This window comes from Phyllostomus discolor, chromosome 14 (assembly GCF_004126475.2).
Source record: "Phyllostomus discolor isolate MPI-MPIP mPhyDis1 chromosome 14, mPhyDis1.pri.v3, whole genome shotgun sequence".
NCBI classification, from domain to species: Eukaryota; Metazoa; Chordata; class Mammalia; order Chiroptera; family Phyllostomidae; genus Phyllostomus; species Phyllostomus discolor.
In genome coordinates, this window is record NC_040916.2 from 22,673,628 (window position 1) to 22,692,018 (window position 18,391).

Here is an 18,391-nt window from a genome sequence, read left to right on the forward strand (position 1 = left end):
GGGATCAAACCCACAACCTTTCAGTTCCGGGACGACGCTCCAACCAAATGAGCCACACCGGCCAGGGAAGTAACCCAGACATTTTTGATCGTCAGCTCTCCTCTTTCTTCAAACAAGCTGAGCATACGTGGGGGAATGCCACTCCACAGGATTTTTAGGTAAGAAAACATGCAAGCTGAGAATGGCCGAGGAGGAGGACCCGTGGCACCTGGATGGAAGCAGGTTAGTGGTAGAGGGTGCAAGCGAAGCCCCCGGAGCCCAGGTGCTGGGCTGTGAACAAATCCGGAACGTCAAAGCCAAGAGCTGCTGGGCAACAGGCTGATGCCTTTCGGGGCGACAGCCAGCAGGAAAGACCCTGGGACACAGCACTCCTGGACGAGAGCGGTATTTGGACCCTGAGGATGATGCTGGGAGTCAGAGCAACCGCTGGATCCAGAACCACGGCACTTAAACAAAACTAAAAAAACCAGGCAAGTACCAAAATCAAGGACATTGAAGATGGCCAGCACCGTTTGAGTCTACTTTGCTCCTGACACTGCTCACATCACACGTGCTAGCTCGCTACGTCTTAGTGACGTGGAAGTTAGTATCAAACTCCACGGAACGAATGAAGAGAGAGGCCCAAGGCCGTCTGCCCGGGGTCGCCCAGCTGTTATGCGCCAGCGCTGGGATCTGATTGGACCAGAGCTTTAACACTCCGCCCTTCTGCGTTCCTCCGATCAGAAGATTCGGGAGGTTTGCAGGTACAGGAGACCATCGGGGCAGCAGGGATTTGGGATTTTGTTTTTGTTTTTTAAAGGGAAAGGCAATGATTAATCCTTGCCTGGGGGATTAAATAAAAAGGTAAAAGAAAACTGTAACACCCAGTGTAGGTTGGGATTAGGTGACATGTTAGGAATGTGAATCACTCCAGCTTTGATGAAAGTAATTTGGTGGCCTGAATCAAAAACCCGATTAATTATTCATCCCTTTGATACTAATTCTGTTTCTATGAATCTATGCTAATGATCAGAAATGAGTATGAGGAATTAGGCACAAAGATGTTTGCTCTAAACTTACACATAACAATAAAAGTTAGATTGAAATGGAGTAAACATATTTAAAAGGACAAGAACTTGAGGTTCAAAGCTGGATTTGACTCGAATCTTGGCTCGTCCATGCATTAGACACGTGATCTTTGTCAACCTCCCTCAGCATCATGTTCTTCATCTCTAGAATAATGTCTACTTCACCGAACAGATACTGCTGACACTGTGGACAGGATAATTCTGCGTGGCGGAGGGCTGTCCTGTGCCTGCCAGGATGTTTGGTGACTTCCTTGGCCTCTACCCACGAGATACCGATCACACCCCTCAGCCCAGCTGTGACAGTCAAAATGGTCCCCAGACATGGCCTCATGTCCCAATTGGAAAGCCACTGTCTTACAGGATTGCTGTGAGGATCAGACCCTTAGTGGTGAAGGGAGAGGGAGAAATAAGCCGTTTCTGAATGGGAAACGCAGGTAGAGAAAAGGGAAAGGTACACATATATTGTACTTCTATAGATCTAATACACAAAGTATACATGCACATACGTATGCACGGATCGTAGAGGTATATAAACACATGCAGTGGAGAAAACGCAGCAGAAGAGACGGCGAAACCCAAGAGCATGGAAATCCATGCAGAAGGGGAGGAAGACCAGCCCTCCGTCCCCCGACCCGGGAGCGCAGAGAGAGAGAGTGAAGACACAGAACAGCTCTGAGAGGTTTCCTTTCTATAGGTGTGGTACTGCCTCTGCTTTTTCAAACATTAAGATATAAGGAGCTCTTCTTCCCACGGTACAACCAGCGCTGCAGGGGCTGAGGGTAAACAAACTCAGGCAGACTCCGGTCACACATTCTGGAAAAACCATAACCCTTCCCTCCGTCAGCAGGGGCGCACTCCCCACACCAGACCGCTGGGGTGTGTGGTCTGGCCGCGGGAAGGTTTCCGGGTACGTCAGGGAGCTGGGCTGGTGGGTTCAGGTGAACTGGTCGTGGTGCCCAGGTCTGTGGCTGGCGGCTCTGAAAGCTACTCTCTGTCTCAATGCCACACCCCTTCCCCTTGCTCTTCCCCCTTTTCCTGACTTCCCTCCTTTGCGCTGACACCTACCCCTCCCCTAAGTTGCAGTTCCTGACTTTTTTCCTCCACCATGTACATTCATCCCCCGAACCAGTCCACCAACACACTCTACCTGGGACGTCCCGAGTATCGGAAGCTTGGGGGGAGTCTGGTCTTCATGGAGGCTGAGCCCCCGACATGAAGTTTGGCTGACAAAGCAGACGGTAAGCCGCGAGTGAAAACCCGGTCACTGGGCCATGCGGCAGAACTTTCCCACGAAACGCTGCTGGGCCAGGCCTGCACCTCCTGTTCCCTGTCTGGCGTGGAAGCGCTTTTCCCAGACGGGAGGCCCTGCTCTTTGGGAAGGAGCGGAGACACACCGTCCTTGTCAACGGCCTGTTCCTGGGCCACCAGGGCCACGCAAGCGGAAACTTAGACGTCCGCCACTCTCTGATGTGGCGCCTGGGTCCTGCCAACCTACGACACGACACGTGCCCTGCCCGGTGCTTCTGGGGCGCACCGGAAACACCACCCTCTCAGCGCTTCCCGTGGACTGAAAATGTAAAACTGTTAATAGCCTTCCTGAGATGTGGCTTCTGCCCTGACTTCAGCGATTGTTTCACACTTGAAGAAAAGCAAAGTAGCCCAGTTTATGTGTCTATGCTTAAAAAACTCCCACCTCTGAATGGGCAGAGCAAATGGATGCGGGTGCCTTTATCTTTGGTCTGGCTGCCTTGGCCATCTGGAAGTGAATTTAAAAAAAACTTCATCAGCAGACAATATACTCCACACCATAGTCAAGAATGTTTTCTGTTGGACAACCCAGGGGTCGGACTGTTGGGCCGCATGGAAAGGGAAGAATGGTGTTATTTAAGTTGGAACATTCGAAAAGTTTTTCTTGATAAAGACTCAGATTTGAACCGTACCTTACTGAGTCTATTTTTATGCCTTGGTCTAATGCTCAAATATAGAAATACATTAACTTTTTTGTTTTCACGGCATTCCAACTCCGAAGTAGGCTTTTAGTGGAAGCACTAAACATTGCACACTTTCATAAAAATTGGGTTTTTCTTATTTAATGAAAGACATATGGTCATACAAAAAAAGTGTTTGTAAAGGCAGCTCTTTGTTATCCTCGCAGGCCTTGACCCCGCACCCCTGACACAAGTGGGCAAGCTCAAGTTTGAAAATCTTCTCAGTGATGGTCACCCTCTCTCAGGCAAACCACTGAACCCAAGGGCAGGGAGTATTTCTCATGCGGAGCAGGCTCTGCTGGAGCATTCTGGAAAGAGGGGGCTGCCTCCGGCCGGAGCCTGCAGTCTGCACAGACCCCAGTCCCTCCACCGCGCCGCCGTGACCCGGGCTCAGCTAACGAAGGTCACAGGGTCCGAACTTCCCATGCTCGCATCCTCACTTCAAGCTCGGTCGGGGTTTCTCGACCTTGACACGTTGACGCATCTGACCGGATGATTCCTTACTGTGGAGGCTGTGCTGTGAGTAATAGGGCTTTGACTTCTACCCACCAGATTCCACTAGCACCACTGACAATCAGAAATTTCTCCAGATGCTGCCAAGCGTCCGCCTGGAGCAAAATCACCCTGCGGCCTGAACCATTGTTCTAACTGGAAACAATGCTTTTTTTTTTCAGTTCCTTATTGGAGGGAGTAGTTGCAGTGATAAAAGAGTTTTAACAAGCTGAACTTTTTTTTAAAGTTTTTTTTTTGCTTAATTCCTTGAAGTGTTACCAATTACTCTGTTTGAAGCCATGTGACATAAAATGAGAAAATGTATGAGACAAACAGCTAGTTATTTCAAAGAGGAAAATAACAATGTTCCGATCAGAACTTTTCTTCAATGAAAACGTGGTCAACAGTAAGCACGTATGTGGAAGAATGTGTGCTGTCATTGTATCATGGAGCTTAATCTCGTTTGTTATGCAATTAGACGTGCCCTAAATAACATTCGCTTTTTTAATTTTAGGGTAGGTTCGATTGGTTCGCATGCAACTGTGCATACTTTCTAAATCCGTATTTAAATGCTATTTTGTTTTATTCTTAGAACTTTGTTTACTGTGTTCTGCCTATCCTAATAACGAAGAGAGATGCATTCCTAACTCAGGACTAAAATAAGGTGCATCAAGTCGAGGCACACAAAGAAAAACTACTTTAGGAAAAGAACACAGTTTTAAGTTAAAATATGCTAGTCCTCCTTGTAGTTTCTGAAAGGGTCTGAAAGAAGTGACTTATTTTAGGTTCTGTTCCGGGATACCTGTCTGCCTGCTCCACCCTTTCAGGCTCCTTACCTTGAACTAGAGAAGTGTACACACGGCTTCTACGCAGTGATCACGGTAAGTGGGCGTGGCCTGCGCTCACCTGGCCTTCTGGCTCCCTGCAAGGTGGCTCACACCCCCTCTTCAGTGGACACAGAAGTTTCTTCTCCCTCCCCTATCTCCCCACTCACGTTTTTAATATTGAAATTTTCCTTACCTGACTGGGTTTCTAAGTTTATAAAAATAACACATGAGTACAGAAGTAAGTAAGTTCATATATGAGTGTCTAGAGAAATTAAAAATAGCCCCTAACTTTTCTCCCAACTCACTTCCTACATACACCTTTACGTGTGCTCAAACATGCACAGAAACACACGTGTGTGTGCTTGTAGGAGATACACACACACACACACACACACACACACCTGCTCTTTCACGGTCTCCTTGGCATTCCAAGGGAAGATGTCTAAGATACTGTCAGAGCAAATGTGGCCAACAAAGCCGGGATGTAAGACATAATTATCTTCATCATTTCTCACTAACTGGAGTGAAGTCGCTTCTTTGGGGACACGACAGAGGCAGTAAAATATGAACAAGCCCAGAGCCCCCTTTGAAGGTCTCTGCCGTGCCACCCACCGCGGGCTCTGAGCAGCACATGTATACTGGCTTTCTGGTAGAGTCCGTTTGGCAAGGTCAACAAATTGGGGGGTGCAACACAGATTCTAACGTCTCCAAGTTTTCTGCCTTCAGCTGAACCGTCCTTTCCTTTCGCTGATCACAACTCATGCCAGGGGGTTCAGAGACGAGGCATTAACAATGTTCCTTTAGGACCGGTTTGCCAAAAAAGAACCGAGGGCTTACTGGTGCTGGGATGATTGAGACAGACAGTTCATTTTTAGAAGCACGTGGGACTAAAATAACATGTTGAGGCCAGTGAGCTTTCATCCTTTCTTCTTAAATTTAATGCTATTCTTATCGGGTTACGTATAAATTAAGTGAACCAGATGGGCTATCCTGAAACCCCAGAGAAATACATTTGCTAAACTTCTCTAAGAAAACCAGGGAAAGCATATACATTATTCAAAGAAAATAAATAACCCTACCTGAGCTAGCTACTTAAACTGCCTAGAATGTTCTGCCTTTCTTGCATTTATTTGAATTATCGGACAGGAAACGTATATCGTGACACGGTACTCTCTGCCCCTTATACCTCCCAGGACACAGCCAGGGCAGACAATGGGTTTTCAGTGTCTGTCTGTCTGTCCTCTCTCCCATACAACCAAGGACAGGAATTTAGGAGTTGAGGGTCTGGCATAAGAGGTAAGGCATTCGCAGAACACAGATTTGACATCTGTGCTCTTTAGCGTAATATATGGTGATGACATTTGATTTGGCACACTCTGTCTTCAAAAATGACTGCTGGAACCCAAGGGGTCACTAAGACACACACCCCTTTCCTCCTAGTGGTGGCTGACCGCGTCCACGCGTCCTGCCCAATGTGTTGAGGAATCACTAGAGAAAAAGGACTTTGTGAGTTTCACAAAACAGGCCATTTACACTTGATCTTCCTTCCCTCTTCTTTTCTTAAACATCAAAGTCCTCTGATCAGTGTGCGTCGATGGCCTTTACCCTAACTGTAATGTAATCAGGGCTTAGTTATTTTTCTTTCTTTTTTTAAGATTTTGGTTATTTATTTTTAGAGAGGGAAGGGAGGAGAAAGAGAGAGAGAAACATCTATGTGCGGTTGCTGGGGGCTATGGCCTGCAACCCAGGCATGTGCCCTGACTGGGAATCGAACTTGCGATGCTTTGGTTTGCATGCAGCGCGCGCTCAATCCACTGAGCTATGCCAGCTAGGGCTGGTGCTTAGTTATTTTTCAATTCTGTGTTTGCATGTCTGAGCTCTATTTCTTCTTTGCACATGTGCTTTCTCTCCACCGAAGGTGGAGTCCACTTCATTCTTGTTCTGGGGAAAATGGAAGAATCCTTTAATTTGAAAAAAATCTAAAGTTAAGTAATGGTAAATTTCTCTTTCAATGGTAGTTTGAAAGAGATCAAATATAGTTTTCCCCCAAACTTAAAGTTTTTTGAAGCATTCATTTCTTAACCTGGGATTCTTCTTAGTTTTCAGGTGTGTTTCTTCACCAACACCAATAAGAAATTTGAGAGCTTTTGTGATAGAATTTTATTCCTTATATTTTAAGTTCTCTACCTTTAATTTGCCTAATTGAATATCAAGGAAATTTAACCAAAACTCAAAGTCTTTAGTAAAGAAAGAAAATTAGAAGTCTACTGAATTCCTAAAAATGCCCACCAAGAGAGGGCATCGATTTTTTTAAAAAATATATTTTTTATTTTAGAGAAAGGGGAAGGGAGGGAGAAGGAAAAGGTGAGAAACATCGATGTGAGACAGAAACACGGATGTGAGAGAGAAACACTGATTGTTTGTCTTCTGTACGCACCCACGAGGATCGAACCTGCAACCCAGACATGTGCCCTGACCCTGTGACCTTTTGGTTCCTGGGGTGATGCCCAAGCAACTGAGCCACACTGGCTGGGGCCAGAGAGGGCATCAAATTACAGATGGGAATTAAATGTCCTGTCTCTAGGACAGAACATGGAGATGACTTTTTACCTGAAGGGCTCAGTTCTAAAAATGACACTCTCATTTAATTTGTGCTCAAAAACAAACAATTAAAAAAAAAAAACCCTTCCTGTTACTGTATTTGTTTGTTCACACCCCCAAAGTGGACTCGGAAGTCCCAGATTCTGGTCTTTCCCAGGAAGACACTGACTTGGAATCCAGGGCCCAGGGAAACCCCTCTAAGGGGGAGGCAGATGCCACCACAAGCAACTTAGGTATCACTATGCCAACAGAAAAACATTTCCAAAGGGACACGTCACCAATGGGCCTGGAAGGAAATGTTTTCCCAAGCAACTGTGATCTCCTCACGAAAGGAAAATTTGCTTTGTAAGAAGAAATAACAACATATACACAATTGTTCGGCGAGGAAAGGGGGCTTTGGCATTCTGTCCCTGTAACATAACTCTAAAGGTATTCATGGTGGAGTTTCAAGGATTGAAGTGTACTTTAAAGATGGACGAAACAGATCAATTTTGCTGTCACGGAGAAAATGAACAGTAGAGTCGTTCCACACATGTCAGAATAGACCTCCGTGTGTGTGCGTGTGTGTGCGTGTGCATGCACATGCTGCACGGTGTATGTGGGAAGATGAAGGCCTTCACCCTGCTCACCTAAAGAAGCATTAATGGGGCAGGCTTCACTCTCTTCAGCGTCTGGTTAGCATCATAACCAGTACGACGCCATTCACTAGATAAACAATCAGTCATTGCGCGTCTCCGATGAATCACCGGTTGCATGGGGCTCACGGGCAGGGCAAGCTACAAGTCAGGTACGATGCCCTGGGGACAACGCAGAACAAGCGTTTCGGCACAAGAGGGGAGAAGACTCTCCTCCCCTTGCAGCCGCCGGGTCTGTGGCTCTGCAGACGCCACAGCTCGCATCCCGGGGTTTTCCATTTATACTGCAATTCTGAGCTCGAGGAAAATAGCCCACAGATGTGCTGCCGGGATTCGAGGAGGCTCTTTCGTGCCAAAGTCCATGCTCGGCGTAATGATCATGTTTGAAAAGTATTAACATTATATTTTTCATAAACTATCACTGATTCATAACAGAAGCAACGAAAAATTAAGGTCAACAAATACTGGCACTTCCAAAGTAGCCACCCGTCAATTACAAGTCAAACCGGTAAGCACACTTGGGCCTTTGGCTATCCCACCAACACCCTGAGCAGCTCCCAAAGGTCCCCACAGCACTGCACCAAGTGTCCACGATTCAGAAGGTGGCTCTGGGGGAGGGGGCGGCTGGAGACCCAGGAGGGCCCTCTGCTTCCTCCTGGGGGAGTTCTCAGTGAGCAACAGTTTAGAAGTTTTGAGTTTTATTGCTTATTGTATTACAGTGAATTAGAAATGAGTAAACTCTATTAAACTGAACATGTCATTACCCAGATGAACTTGACTGAATAAGACACAACACGGGGATGGCCCCTGCTATGGAGAAGAGCTTTTTTGGGGGGAGTTTGGTGCATCACCAGGGAAAGGGGCAAATCACAGAGGCTTCTCAAGTGGCCGGAGGGTTAGCACCTCCTCAAAACGTCAGCCGCGGGCTCCCTGACCCGCTGCGCCCACAGCTTCGCTGTCCGTACGCACACACTGGAGGAGCTTCACGACCGAGCCGGAGATGCGGCCACGGCGGTGGTGCAGACCCACACCCCGAGCGGCGCGAGTAACCAGCGTCAGGCGTCCTCGCTGGTCCAAAACTGAGCTGTTTTATCTCTGGTATCAGAGCTAAAATACCGGTTTTTATGTTTTACCCAAATGCTTTGTTCTAGCAGTCACAGTGACAGAAATACTGCCCTTTCCTGTGTGTGAGAAATCTCACCGGTTTCGTGACTTACCTGCTCTTTCAGAAAAGTGAACCGTCAGTGGGCCGAGTTCACCCCTTCGCTCCCGCACAAAGCGCCTGTCTTGTACTTTCCTGGTATTATTTTTAACTTCATTAAATATTATTACTTGGTATAAATTTATAAAGTGACACATTTTTCAATACCAACCGTCTACGTCAACTTATTCCATAACAGCACATTCCATCCAATTAAACTGCAAGGGTTCCCACATTTGTTTTACATTCTGCATGTATGGCTTATGAATAGCAATTTTGATGAATTCCAGCTGGTTCAAACATGCAGGCAGACCCTGCTAGGACAGATTCTTTTCAGTTCTCATTGCATTCAATGAGGTCCACTTTAAGTGGGCCACCTGGTAGGATGGAGCACCCAGAAGTCTCCGTAGGACAAAATAAAAAACAATCGCCCCGCTCCACGTTGGCCCATCGCCCCCAGCTCCATCGCTGTCATATAATTAACATCAGTGAGAAGTAGTTCTTACCTTTTGGGAAACTTGAATTAAAACTTAAACAAGCTAGCAACCCCATGAGCCTACTAAAATTGCTCCTGTGTCTATTATAACAACGTCAAGAGAATTTGCACCATCCGTGCGCGCCGCCTGGCTTCGCGAATCTATCACACAGTCCAGTCCCCCGCCGCTCCCCACGCCCTCCCCCTTCCCCCCAGCTGGAACACATCAGGGGCGCAGCGGCCAAGTCAAATGTTGACCCCACCCTCCTCCATCCCCTTCAAGGCACCTTCAAAGGCAGAGCACTGATCTAACTCAGCTTCACCAGCACCGCCAGCCATGCCGCGCTTTAAGATTACAGTTTGGGTTTTTTTTGTTGTTTTTTTTTCTTATAACGGCATGTTAATAGGACAGCTTTGATTCTGGGTCAAAAACTTCAGCGGCCCTGGGTTTCGTCAGATGGTTGGACCCTGCCTGCCAGAAAGTCCTCATTATTAAATCTCCTTAATCTTTGCTCTGTGTCCATCTCCTTCCTGATAGTGGCAACTTCTCTGAACTGCCCAGGGCCCACCTCTGAAGGTCGCATTTCCCTTCCCAAAGGTGGAAAGAGAACAGCCATTACGGTGGGGCGAATGCACGTCAGCCTGACATTTGCACACCCTGGGTCACCCGTGCGAGGTCACAAAAGACAGCCACGTCCACGTGCAGGGGAAACACTCCTTCGCAGGCACATGCAGGAGGGGGAGGGGCTGGAGAGAAAGGGGCAGCTGCAGGACAAAGAACTTACTTTGTTGTTCCCCTGAGTGTGCGGCCGCAAGGAGAAAAAAAAGAAAGAAATAGGTTAAACATGAATTTATTTTTCAACTAGGTAATTTCCGAGCTGGAGCAAAATCCAAACAAATCATTTGACTAGTCCCTGACACCCTCGGACACACACACAGCACCCAGAGCTCAAGGACGAGTCGAAGGATCTACCGAGATGACGTGAAATGGCACATTTATAACGGCAGACAATCGAGAGAGAGAGAGAGAGAGAGAGAGTCCCTCTCTCTCTCTCTCTGCTCGCAATCCTTGGAGTGTGAGATCCTGACCACAAAGCGCGGGTCTGAACTGGTAAGGAGTGAACCGTTAGCACAAAAGGCGAAGTATTTAGTATGTCGACTCGGCCTTTCCCGACGGCCCCTCCTCCAACATGCCAAGCAGTGGAAACTTTCGGCAGCCAATGCATTTTTAAACAAACACTGCATCCTTGGTTTCAAAGAAGGTGGAAAAAAAAAGGGCAAAGAGAGCAGAAGGAACAAGTGGGTGGTTCTGGGGAGATGGGGGAAGCAGACCAAGGTCTGACCTCCCTCCTGTTCCCTTCCTTTCTTTTGTAAATTACGAGTTTTGTCTCGGGTCAGCACGGGAAGTGCCCACTGTATGGCGGGGATGTGGCCAAGATCAACACTGGTCTGCACTCAAGAAAACGGGTCTGGAAAGGTTAGTCACAAAAATGTAGTCGTTTCTAAACGGGACACTCTGGATAGAACACAGAGCAGCCAGTGACAGGCGGCAGGCAAATGGGTCTCCTGTTTCCACTATAGCTGCGAGGGTTTGATTTATATCAGACAATTTCACTCACATATGGCTTGAAAAAATAGAGCCGTGATTCATGAGTCCCAGGGCAGCCCGAGGCCTTGCCAGGTCAGGTCCCGTGGGGGGAGCCGTGCTGGGACAGGCCGGCAGGGACCCGATCGGAGCCCTTCTCACGAGGGGCCCAGGGGGAGTTTCGTGCTGAGAGGCCGAGCTGAATGAAGAGGCCAGTTAGAAAGAGCCTGTGCCCCTGGGCAGGGGACGGAGCGAGGTAGAGTCACAGGTTGGGCTGCAGGGCCGGCGTCTGGTTTTCAGGGAGGACCGTGGAGCGGAGCGGGGAATATGACGGACAGAGGTCTTCGGGAGAGTGGTTCGGCAAGGACTGCGGGAGGGCGCGTCTTCTGGAAAACCACGCCCGTGGGTGACTCGGAGGAAACGTCTAATTCAAGGACCCTCACAGCCATCATTTTTAATAAAAACGTAAATTTAAAGACACTGATAAAATAAGTGTCGAGACGCTTCTTGGCATTGTGAGTTACTGTGATATAACTGTTAACAGCACTGGTGTATGCGAGATATCAAGAATGAATGGCAGGGAAAAGAGTCTTTTGTAAAAAAAATGTGTGTGTGTGTGTGTGTATATATATATATATATATGTGTGTGTGTGTGTGTGTGTGTGTGTGTGCCAACTGTTCAATAAGGCAATAAAGCTCCCCAGGGGGAATTTTATCAGGAGAAAAATTCTATTTTAGAGAGAATAATGGGGCTCTGGTTCTGCAAAGAAGTGCAATATTGCTGAAAATTCCTCAAACAGATGGAATTTATTGCATTCCATAGCGGTGCGGCTTTGATCTGGCAAATCAGTTTCAGGAGCCCGACCGAGTATTCCTGCATGTCAGGGGACGACTGGCTGCCTCGCTCATGAGAGCCGCGGCAGACGGTTCTCCCTGTCGTGGCCGCGGTGATGTCACAGAGCAGGGGCCTTAGTCCTCCGAGAGGAGAGACGTACACGTGGAGGATGGGGGCAGGGGCAGGGCTCCGCCATTTCTCGTTTCCTTCCATCGTTCCCCAACTGTCTGTTCTGGAAGCTGTAGAGTAGTCGGTGACGTGTGGGCAACTGTAAATGCTTCCCAGACCCCACCCTGCTCTGTGCGGCACCTTGAGGGTTGGATCCCCAAAGGGGCCCCTCCTGGGGAACAACTAAGACTCTCAGAACCGGTCAGGTAGCTGCCTTGGTGCTCAGCCGGCGAAGGATGAAGGAGTGCGTGGCAGCGCTAAGGTGGGCATGGTCAGCGGCGGATGAGGAGACAGCTGGATAAAGCCACGTGAGTGGCTGTTGCCACAGCAACACATTTTTCTGGAGGTCTGTGGCTGTGCCTCGTCTTTCCCTGGAGGGATACAGAGCCCCTCTCCTCTCCTTGCCATTGCCACAGAGAAAAGTCCAGTTTGGGGGGTTATCCCAAAGGGATTTTTGAAGTCCCCCAAAGACCTCGTTGTAGGACGGTTTCAACCTCCAAAGCGGTCCCCAAAGCATGACGCCCGGGAGAGTGTGGGATTCAGGGGTGAAGTGAAATCCCAGGGCGTCCCACTTTCTGCTGCCAATTTCCATCTGGGAGGGCTGTCCGTCTACAGCCAATAGAAGCCTCGTGACAAGTCCTGGGGTATATGAGTTGCACGCAAAACTGAATTTGCACCCATTTCTTGCCAGGGTCTGCATGGATCTGGGGCAGGCCTGGGAACCCTCACGTACCCACAGCCTCTCCGGCTCCCTGCTGGCCGATGGAGCCCTGAGCCCGGGCTGCCCAGCGGGCAGCGTGACCCCAGGGCTCCTCCCCTCAGCGACTTGGCTTCCTCAGCCAAGAGCTGGGGAAATTCTCCCTCACAGGCCTGACCCCAGCGACAGCTTCCAAAGAAAAGGGAACTCTTGTACTACACCGGGAAATGGAGCTTCCCGGGCACATGGGTGACCTTCAACAACGATGATAATGGGCGTGGCATCGGACACCTGCACCCAGTTCCAGGCACCGAGTGGATGTGATGGGCCACTCTCTTCATTTGATCTCGAGGAAAGTGTTATCGTTTGAGTTGAAAAAACAATACACAACGTACGAGGGTTAAGTACGTTGCCTGAGCCACACAGCTAACAGGTGGGAGGGTCGGGGGTCAAATGGGAGTGGATGTGACGTCAAGTCTACCTCGCTTCACTCACACAAAATGTCCCAAAGTGTTTGGAACTCTTTCATGTTTATGTATAATTTTAAAAATATATTTTATTTCTTTATTTTTAGAGAGGGGAAGGGAAGGAGAAAGAGAGGGAGAGAAACATCAATGTGTGGTTGCTTCTCACACACCCCCTACTGGGGGCCCGACCTGGCTCAAAACCCAGGCATGTGCCCTGACTGGGAATCGAACCGGCGACCCTTTGGTTCACAGTCCAGCACTCAATTCACTGAGCCACACCAGCCAAGGCATGTTTATGTATAATTTAAGTCATGTTTTGAGCAGACAAAAACTGTGCCAGAAAAATCAGTTCTTTATTATATCATGTTCTTTAGATATTTAATCAAATTCACATTTATTTGTATTCGAACTTACAGGAAAAGTTTATGTGCGTGGGTCTGTAAAATAACCTTGTAAAAGTGCCTTAATTGTAGTCTGTAACTACTGATACACTCAGACACACACACACCTCAGTGTAATCATTAAAAAAAGGTTAATTCCATTAGAAACATCTTTTACTTTGAAAAACGTGTAAAATCCTGCACACCTATTTAACAATGTAAAATTGTCTAGTGGTCATAATTTCAAATGTAATGACCAGAGGAAATAGAAGTAAAAGATCAAATGCTGCGAAATCCAAATTCAGATTCAAATACATTTTTATCGCACTGCGGTGGCTCAGAAAGAACGCTGCTCTGGGCTCAGAGAGCTTATACGTGTGTCCACGGAGGAAGTCGGTGGCACCACGGGAAACCCGACCCGCGACCCCTCGTTTCCGGCTCAGGGCCACACACAGCACCGCCCAGATTCGGAGTGTACGCTCTGCTCTGGGTGCGGAGAGGCGAAGGGACTGACGGTAGTTAGTGAGCGCACACGGGAACCCAGCCGGGCCGTGGCGTTTCATACAGACACGCCCTGCAGCTCTATCCCACTGTGGAGCAATGGCTGATCTGCATCTGTCTTTTCACTAGATTTGGGACTCCCACCAGGGGAGAGTTGCAGCTCTTTAAAATCTGAATCTCCGGAGTCCGCCACAACAGTGATGGATGACTGGGAGGAAGGAAGTGGGGGAAGAGGGTGCGAAGGAAGGGAACAAAGAAAAGACGTTGTAGAAAACTAGACGTTGTAGAGACGGGAGAAACAGGGTGGCCGAATATGATGGCATCAGTGACGTGGAGACATTCCATCGTGGAGACGCGACAGAAAAATATGACGCGGAAAAGCCTGTTATAAAACAGTGTGGAAGCATAGCTGAAAATAAAATTTGTCCGAATCATTTTGCTCAAATTTGGGTCATTGCTATTTACCTAAACGAAGCCAACCTTATAAGTTTTTAAAAACTAATCAATGGCCCTGGCTGGCGTAGCTCAGTGGATTGAGTGCGGGCTGCGAACCAAAGTGTCTCAGGTTCGATTTCCAGTCAGGGTACATGCCTGGGTTGCAGGCCACGGCCCCCAGCAACCGCACATTGATGTTTCTCTCTCTCTCTTTCTACCTCCCTTCCCTCTCTAAAAATAAATAAATTAAAATCTTTAAAAAAAAACTAATCAATGTAGAATTTTTTCCGTCAAAACGGAGGTGTGGGAAGCAGAACCTTCTGAGCCTGGACTCGTGTCCGTGTGTATGAGTTAAAGGCACAGAAACACGACGACCCACCAGAAGGCCTACAAACTCACGCAGAGAGCGGCGTCTGTGGTGAGCTTTGTCTGGCGTCCTCATCAAGTTTTGCTCGATTAGAAATACCTGTACCTAAAAGTGCCCCTACCCCCGAGCCTGTCTGCTCCCAAATGGAGTGTCCGCACAAGCGTTCCACTCAGAATCCCACTGCCTCCAGTAGTTAGCAGCCACCCAGTGGTCTGAAAGCCAAGCCACCATGTCGCGTAACCTGGGGGACCCTATGGTGCATAAAAAATGCAAATATTGTTTACGGTGAAAACTGAGAAAAGCGCCGTTCATGGCCCGCTGCCAGGTTTAATTTCCTGTCCTGTCTTTGGCGAGTAGTAAAAAGCCCCTTTGTCTCCCTCTCCCAAACAACTGTACCAAATGTGTGTTTCAAAACAAATAGGAAGCACGTGAGAAGAACCAAAATGGATTAGGTAGGGTTTGCTTAATCTCTAGAGTTGCCGAAAATGGAGCATTCTGTGGGGGGAAAAAAAGAGGCTAATATTTCATTGAGTGTCTCCTTTGTGTAGAACCGTGGACACGTGAAAAGCCAGGTTTATAAACACAGTTCACTGGGGAACAGGTAATTTTGCTTTTCCGAGACACTTTCTTTTCCCCCTCACAAGGGAGGCATTACATAATTTCTTTAAATAGCCAACTTGCCTAGTACATTTAAAATAGGTTTCATTGACAAAATCGTGACTTAAGGAAACGTTTTCACGAACATTACGGTTGTATGTACGTAAGGGAGACACACACACAGGTTTTATATAGCCAAGCGTGTTTAGAAGACAGAAATAGCATACAGCATTTACAATTTCACTGGGCCATAACATCCACAGAGTTTTGCTCTCTCCTCTGCTTGTTAAAGAAAGCAGTCTGTGATGGAATCATCATCATCATCAGTAGAAACAGGGCACTTATTTGTGCCCACCTTATTCGACACTTGTCCTGCATGATCTCATTCAACCCTGCCACCCACACTATGGGGGACTTCCGTTACCTCCACGTTAGAAATGGGAATCTTGAAACACAAAACGGCTGGGTGAGCTGCCCAGCAGCCCGCAGCACCTGAGCCCACGGAATCGCACCCTCAGCAGTCTGCCGCTGCCGTGTGTCCTTGAGCTCACCTGTGCTGTGGCTTCTCCTAGCACCCAGCCATTATGACCGTGAGAAACGTGAATCTTATCGTGTCACTGAACCGGCTCAAAACCCTCTGCGGGTGTCCCAGCTCACTCGGAATAAGACTCAAATGCTCACCACTCCTGCAGGGCCCACCGGCCCACGGCCTGCCCCGACCACCCCGCCGCCCCCTTCCGTCCTTCCTCCGTGTGCTCCGGACACACTGGCTGGTTGGCTGCTCTTCTAAGATGCCGAGGCGGCTTTGCCTGTGCGAGTCCTCTGCCACCGTGACCCTCCTCTAGCCTCTCTGGTGGTTCACGCCCTCCCCTCCTTCAGGAGCTTGGCCAAGTGTCAGCTCTTCCAAGGGCCCTTCCGTCATCACCGTGATGACAATACGACCCGCCCTCACGCACACCGGCTGTCCCTTTACTTTTTAATAGAACGGATCCCTCTCTTAAACCACACTGCACAATTAGGCAGTTATTCACTGTCCTGATCGGCGTCCACTCCTTGCTGGGGGGACCTCGCCGCCCTCCTCTGTGTCACTGGGGTCCAGCCTGCTGCCTGGAAAAAAACCCCGGGCTCAACAGGCTTTTGTGGAATGAAATGAAGACAAATTCATCCGGAATGTTTATAGTTTCTAAGACAGAATGTTTGTGAAATCAAACATACTGCCATCAAGAGACGGGGGAGAGTAGTAAGTAATGGTTCGAATTCACACACGAGTTTTCCAAGTGCTTTCTCGTGCGTGGCCTGCAGAGTGGCGTCCATCCACGCAAGCACACGCGTGCACACAACTGACGAAGGCCGCTGGCCAGCCAGTGCAACAGTCACACACCGGTGCCTCTGTGCCTGGTGTCAGTGTCGGGGGGGGGGGGGGGGGGTCCTGGTTCCATCCCACCGGGAGGGCACAGGGCATGTTGCGGGTTCACGGTTTGAGGCGCTGAGCAGACAAAGGGAGGCTGGGACGGGGCTCAGCGGTCTATGCGCGAGCTGCAAGAACAGCAGGAGGACAACACTGGGCACAAATCCTCAGTCCTTCAGCCGGGAGTGCCGTGAAATGTAACCTCGGGGACGCATGCAGGCCTGACTGTGCCCCCGGAGGACCTCCCATGGGCCCACAGTGCATCCACATCTCCGACTTACCTTGTCCCTATCCGGGACCTAGAAACAATCCGACTGGTGTGTGACCAGGCCCTGGACTGGTCTAGAGCGCCGCAAGCATCGCACTGGTCAAGCCGGCCCCCACCCTCACCCCCACCCCCACCCCCGAGGCTCAGGCTCAGCACTGCGTCTGGGGGAGCCCGAGCAGCACAGCAGCTGGCAGGGGGCAGGCCGGGGGGCGGTCTGCGGACGCGTGTCGGGCCGGGCTTCCGCCGAGTGGAAACCCAGACCCGGCTGCGCAGCGTTACGTTTTCCAAAGAACACAGACAGAAGGTCTGCTTCTTAGCTTGAACGGGAAAAGTGTCTTCAAGGCACTTGAAGTGTATTCATCAACGTAAGTGGGAATACCTACCTAATGCTTTTTTCTTCCTTCACACAGTGACATTAACCAGAGTTTGAAAACAGATGTAATTTTGGAACAGGTACTACAGACATAATGAGAGGAGGTAGGCTTTTACAAAAATAAGTACACTTTTAAGAATAGTAGCTAGTGGTATGATTAATTTTATACATGTACTTACTACAAGCAGTTCGTAACATATATCGTATGGGCTATGACCGCACGAAGAATGTGTAAGCTGCCGGTATTAATACCGTAACAACTCTGGAGCAGCATACAAGGGAAAATAAAAATTGAAGTTAAAACAAAGCAACCCTCTCTGAGCCTGAGCTCACATATCTTACGCTTTATGGCAGACCAGGGCATTTCCTTTAGCACACACACTGATCCACTTTGTATTTAGAAATCTCACGGAGAAAAACTATATATAAGCAGAGTATCACTTAAAACTGCTGCACATTAAGGTCAAAAGAGAACCCGCTTCTCCCGCACGCAGTGTGTGGAGTTACGTTTCCTTACACACGGTCAGTAACTTCGAAATAAGAGATTTCTCCAACTTACTAAGGATTTGTCAGGATAGACGCCAGCTCTGAGCAGAGAGGCCTTCCAGCTGTCCACGTCCTCCTGGGAGTCGCAGGCCAGCTCCAGGAAGCGGTAGTCTTTGTACACATTCCTGGAGTTCAAAAAGACCCTGCTTTAGTGCTGAGGCAGATTCAGAATGCTTTGCTATTTCTGCAGACAACGGTACACGGGATGGGCCACATGGCTACTTCTCTCCGTCACTGGAGGGGGAAAATCACTCTCTTTAAAATACTTTTTGCAAATTCCCACACAGAGGTATTATATAATTTTTTTAACCCCTCCCCCCATTAAAGAACTCAGAGTTGTCTAGAGTTGTCCGTGCTGCTGAACAGGAAGTTGAGAAAACCCCAACGCTCTCAACGTGGTGACCCACGGGGTGCCAATGGAGGGGACATGTTCTAAGGGCACAGGGTTTGCTGTGGCCTGGTAATCAGATCAATTTTG

General features: G+C 48.7%; 1 protein-coding gene across 6 annotated transcripts in view; it reads right to left on the minus strand.

Annotated features, from left to right (window-relative positions):
* Window positions 1-18,391, minus strand: part of DNM3 (dynamin 3) — a 369,351-nt gene that overhangs the window by 64,939 nt on the left and 286,021 nt on the right. For 3 of the 6 annotated variants that reach the window (XM_028530853.2, XM_028530852.2, XM_036015982.1), the window contains 2 exons: window positions 17,927-18,038; window positions 10,072-10,083 (listed from right to left, as the gene is read on the minus strand). In XM_028530853.2, the coding sequence (XP_028386654.1) occupies window positions 10,072-10,083; window positions 17,927-18,038 (124 nt within the window). The remainder of the gene's footprint in view (window positions 1-10,071; window positions 10,084-17,926; window positions 18,039-18,391) is intronic. The other 3 variants (XM_028530855.2, XM_028530854.2, XM_028530856.2) reach the window with 1 other exon arrangement.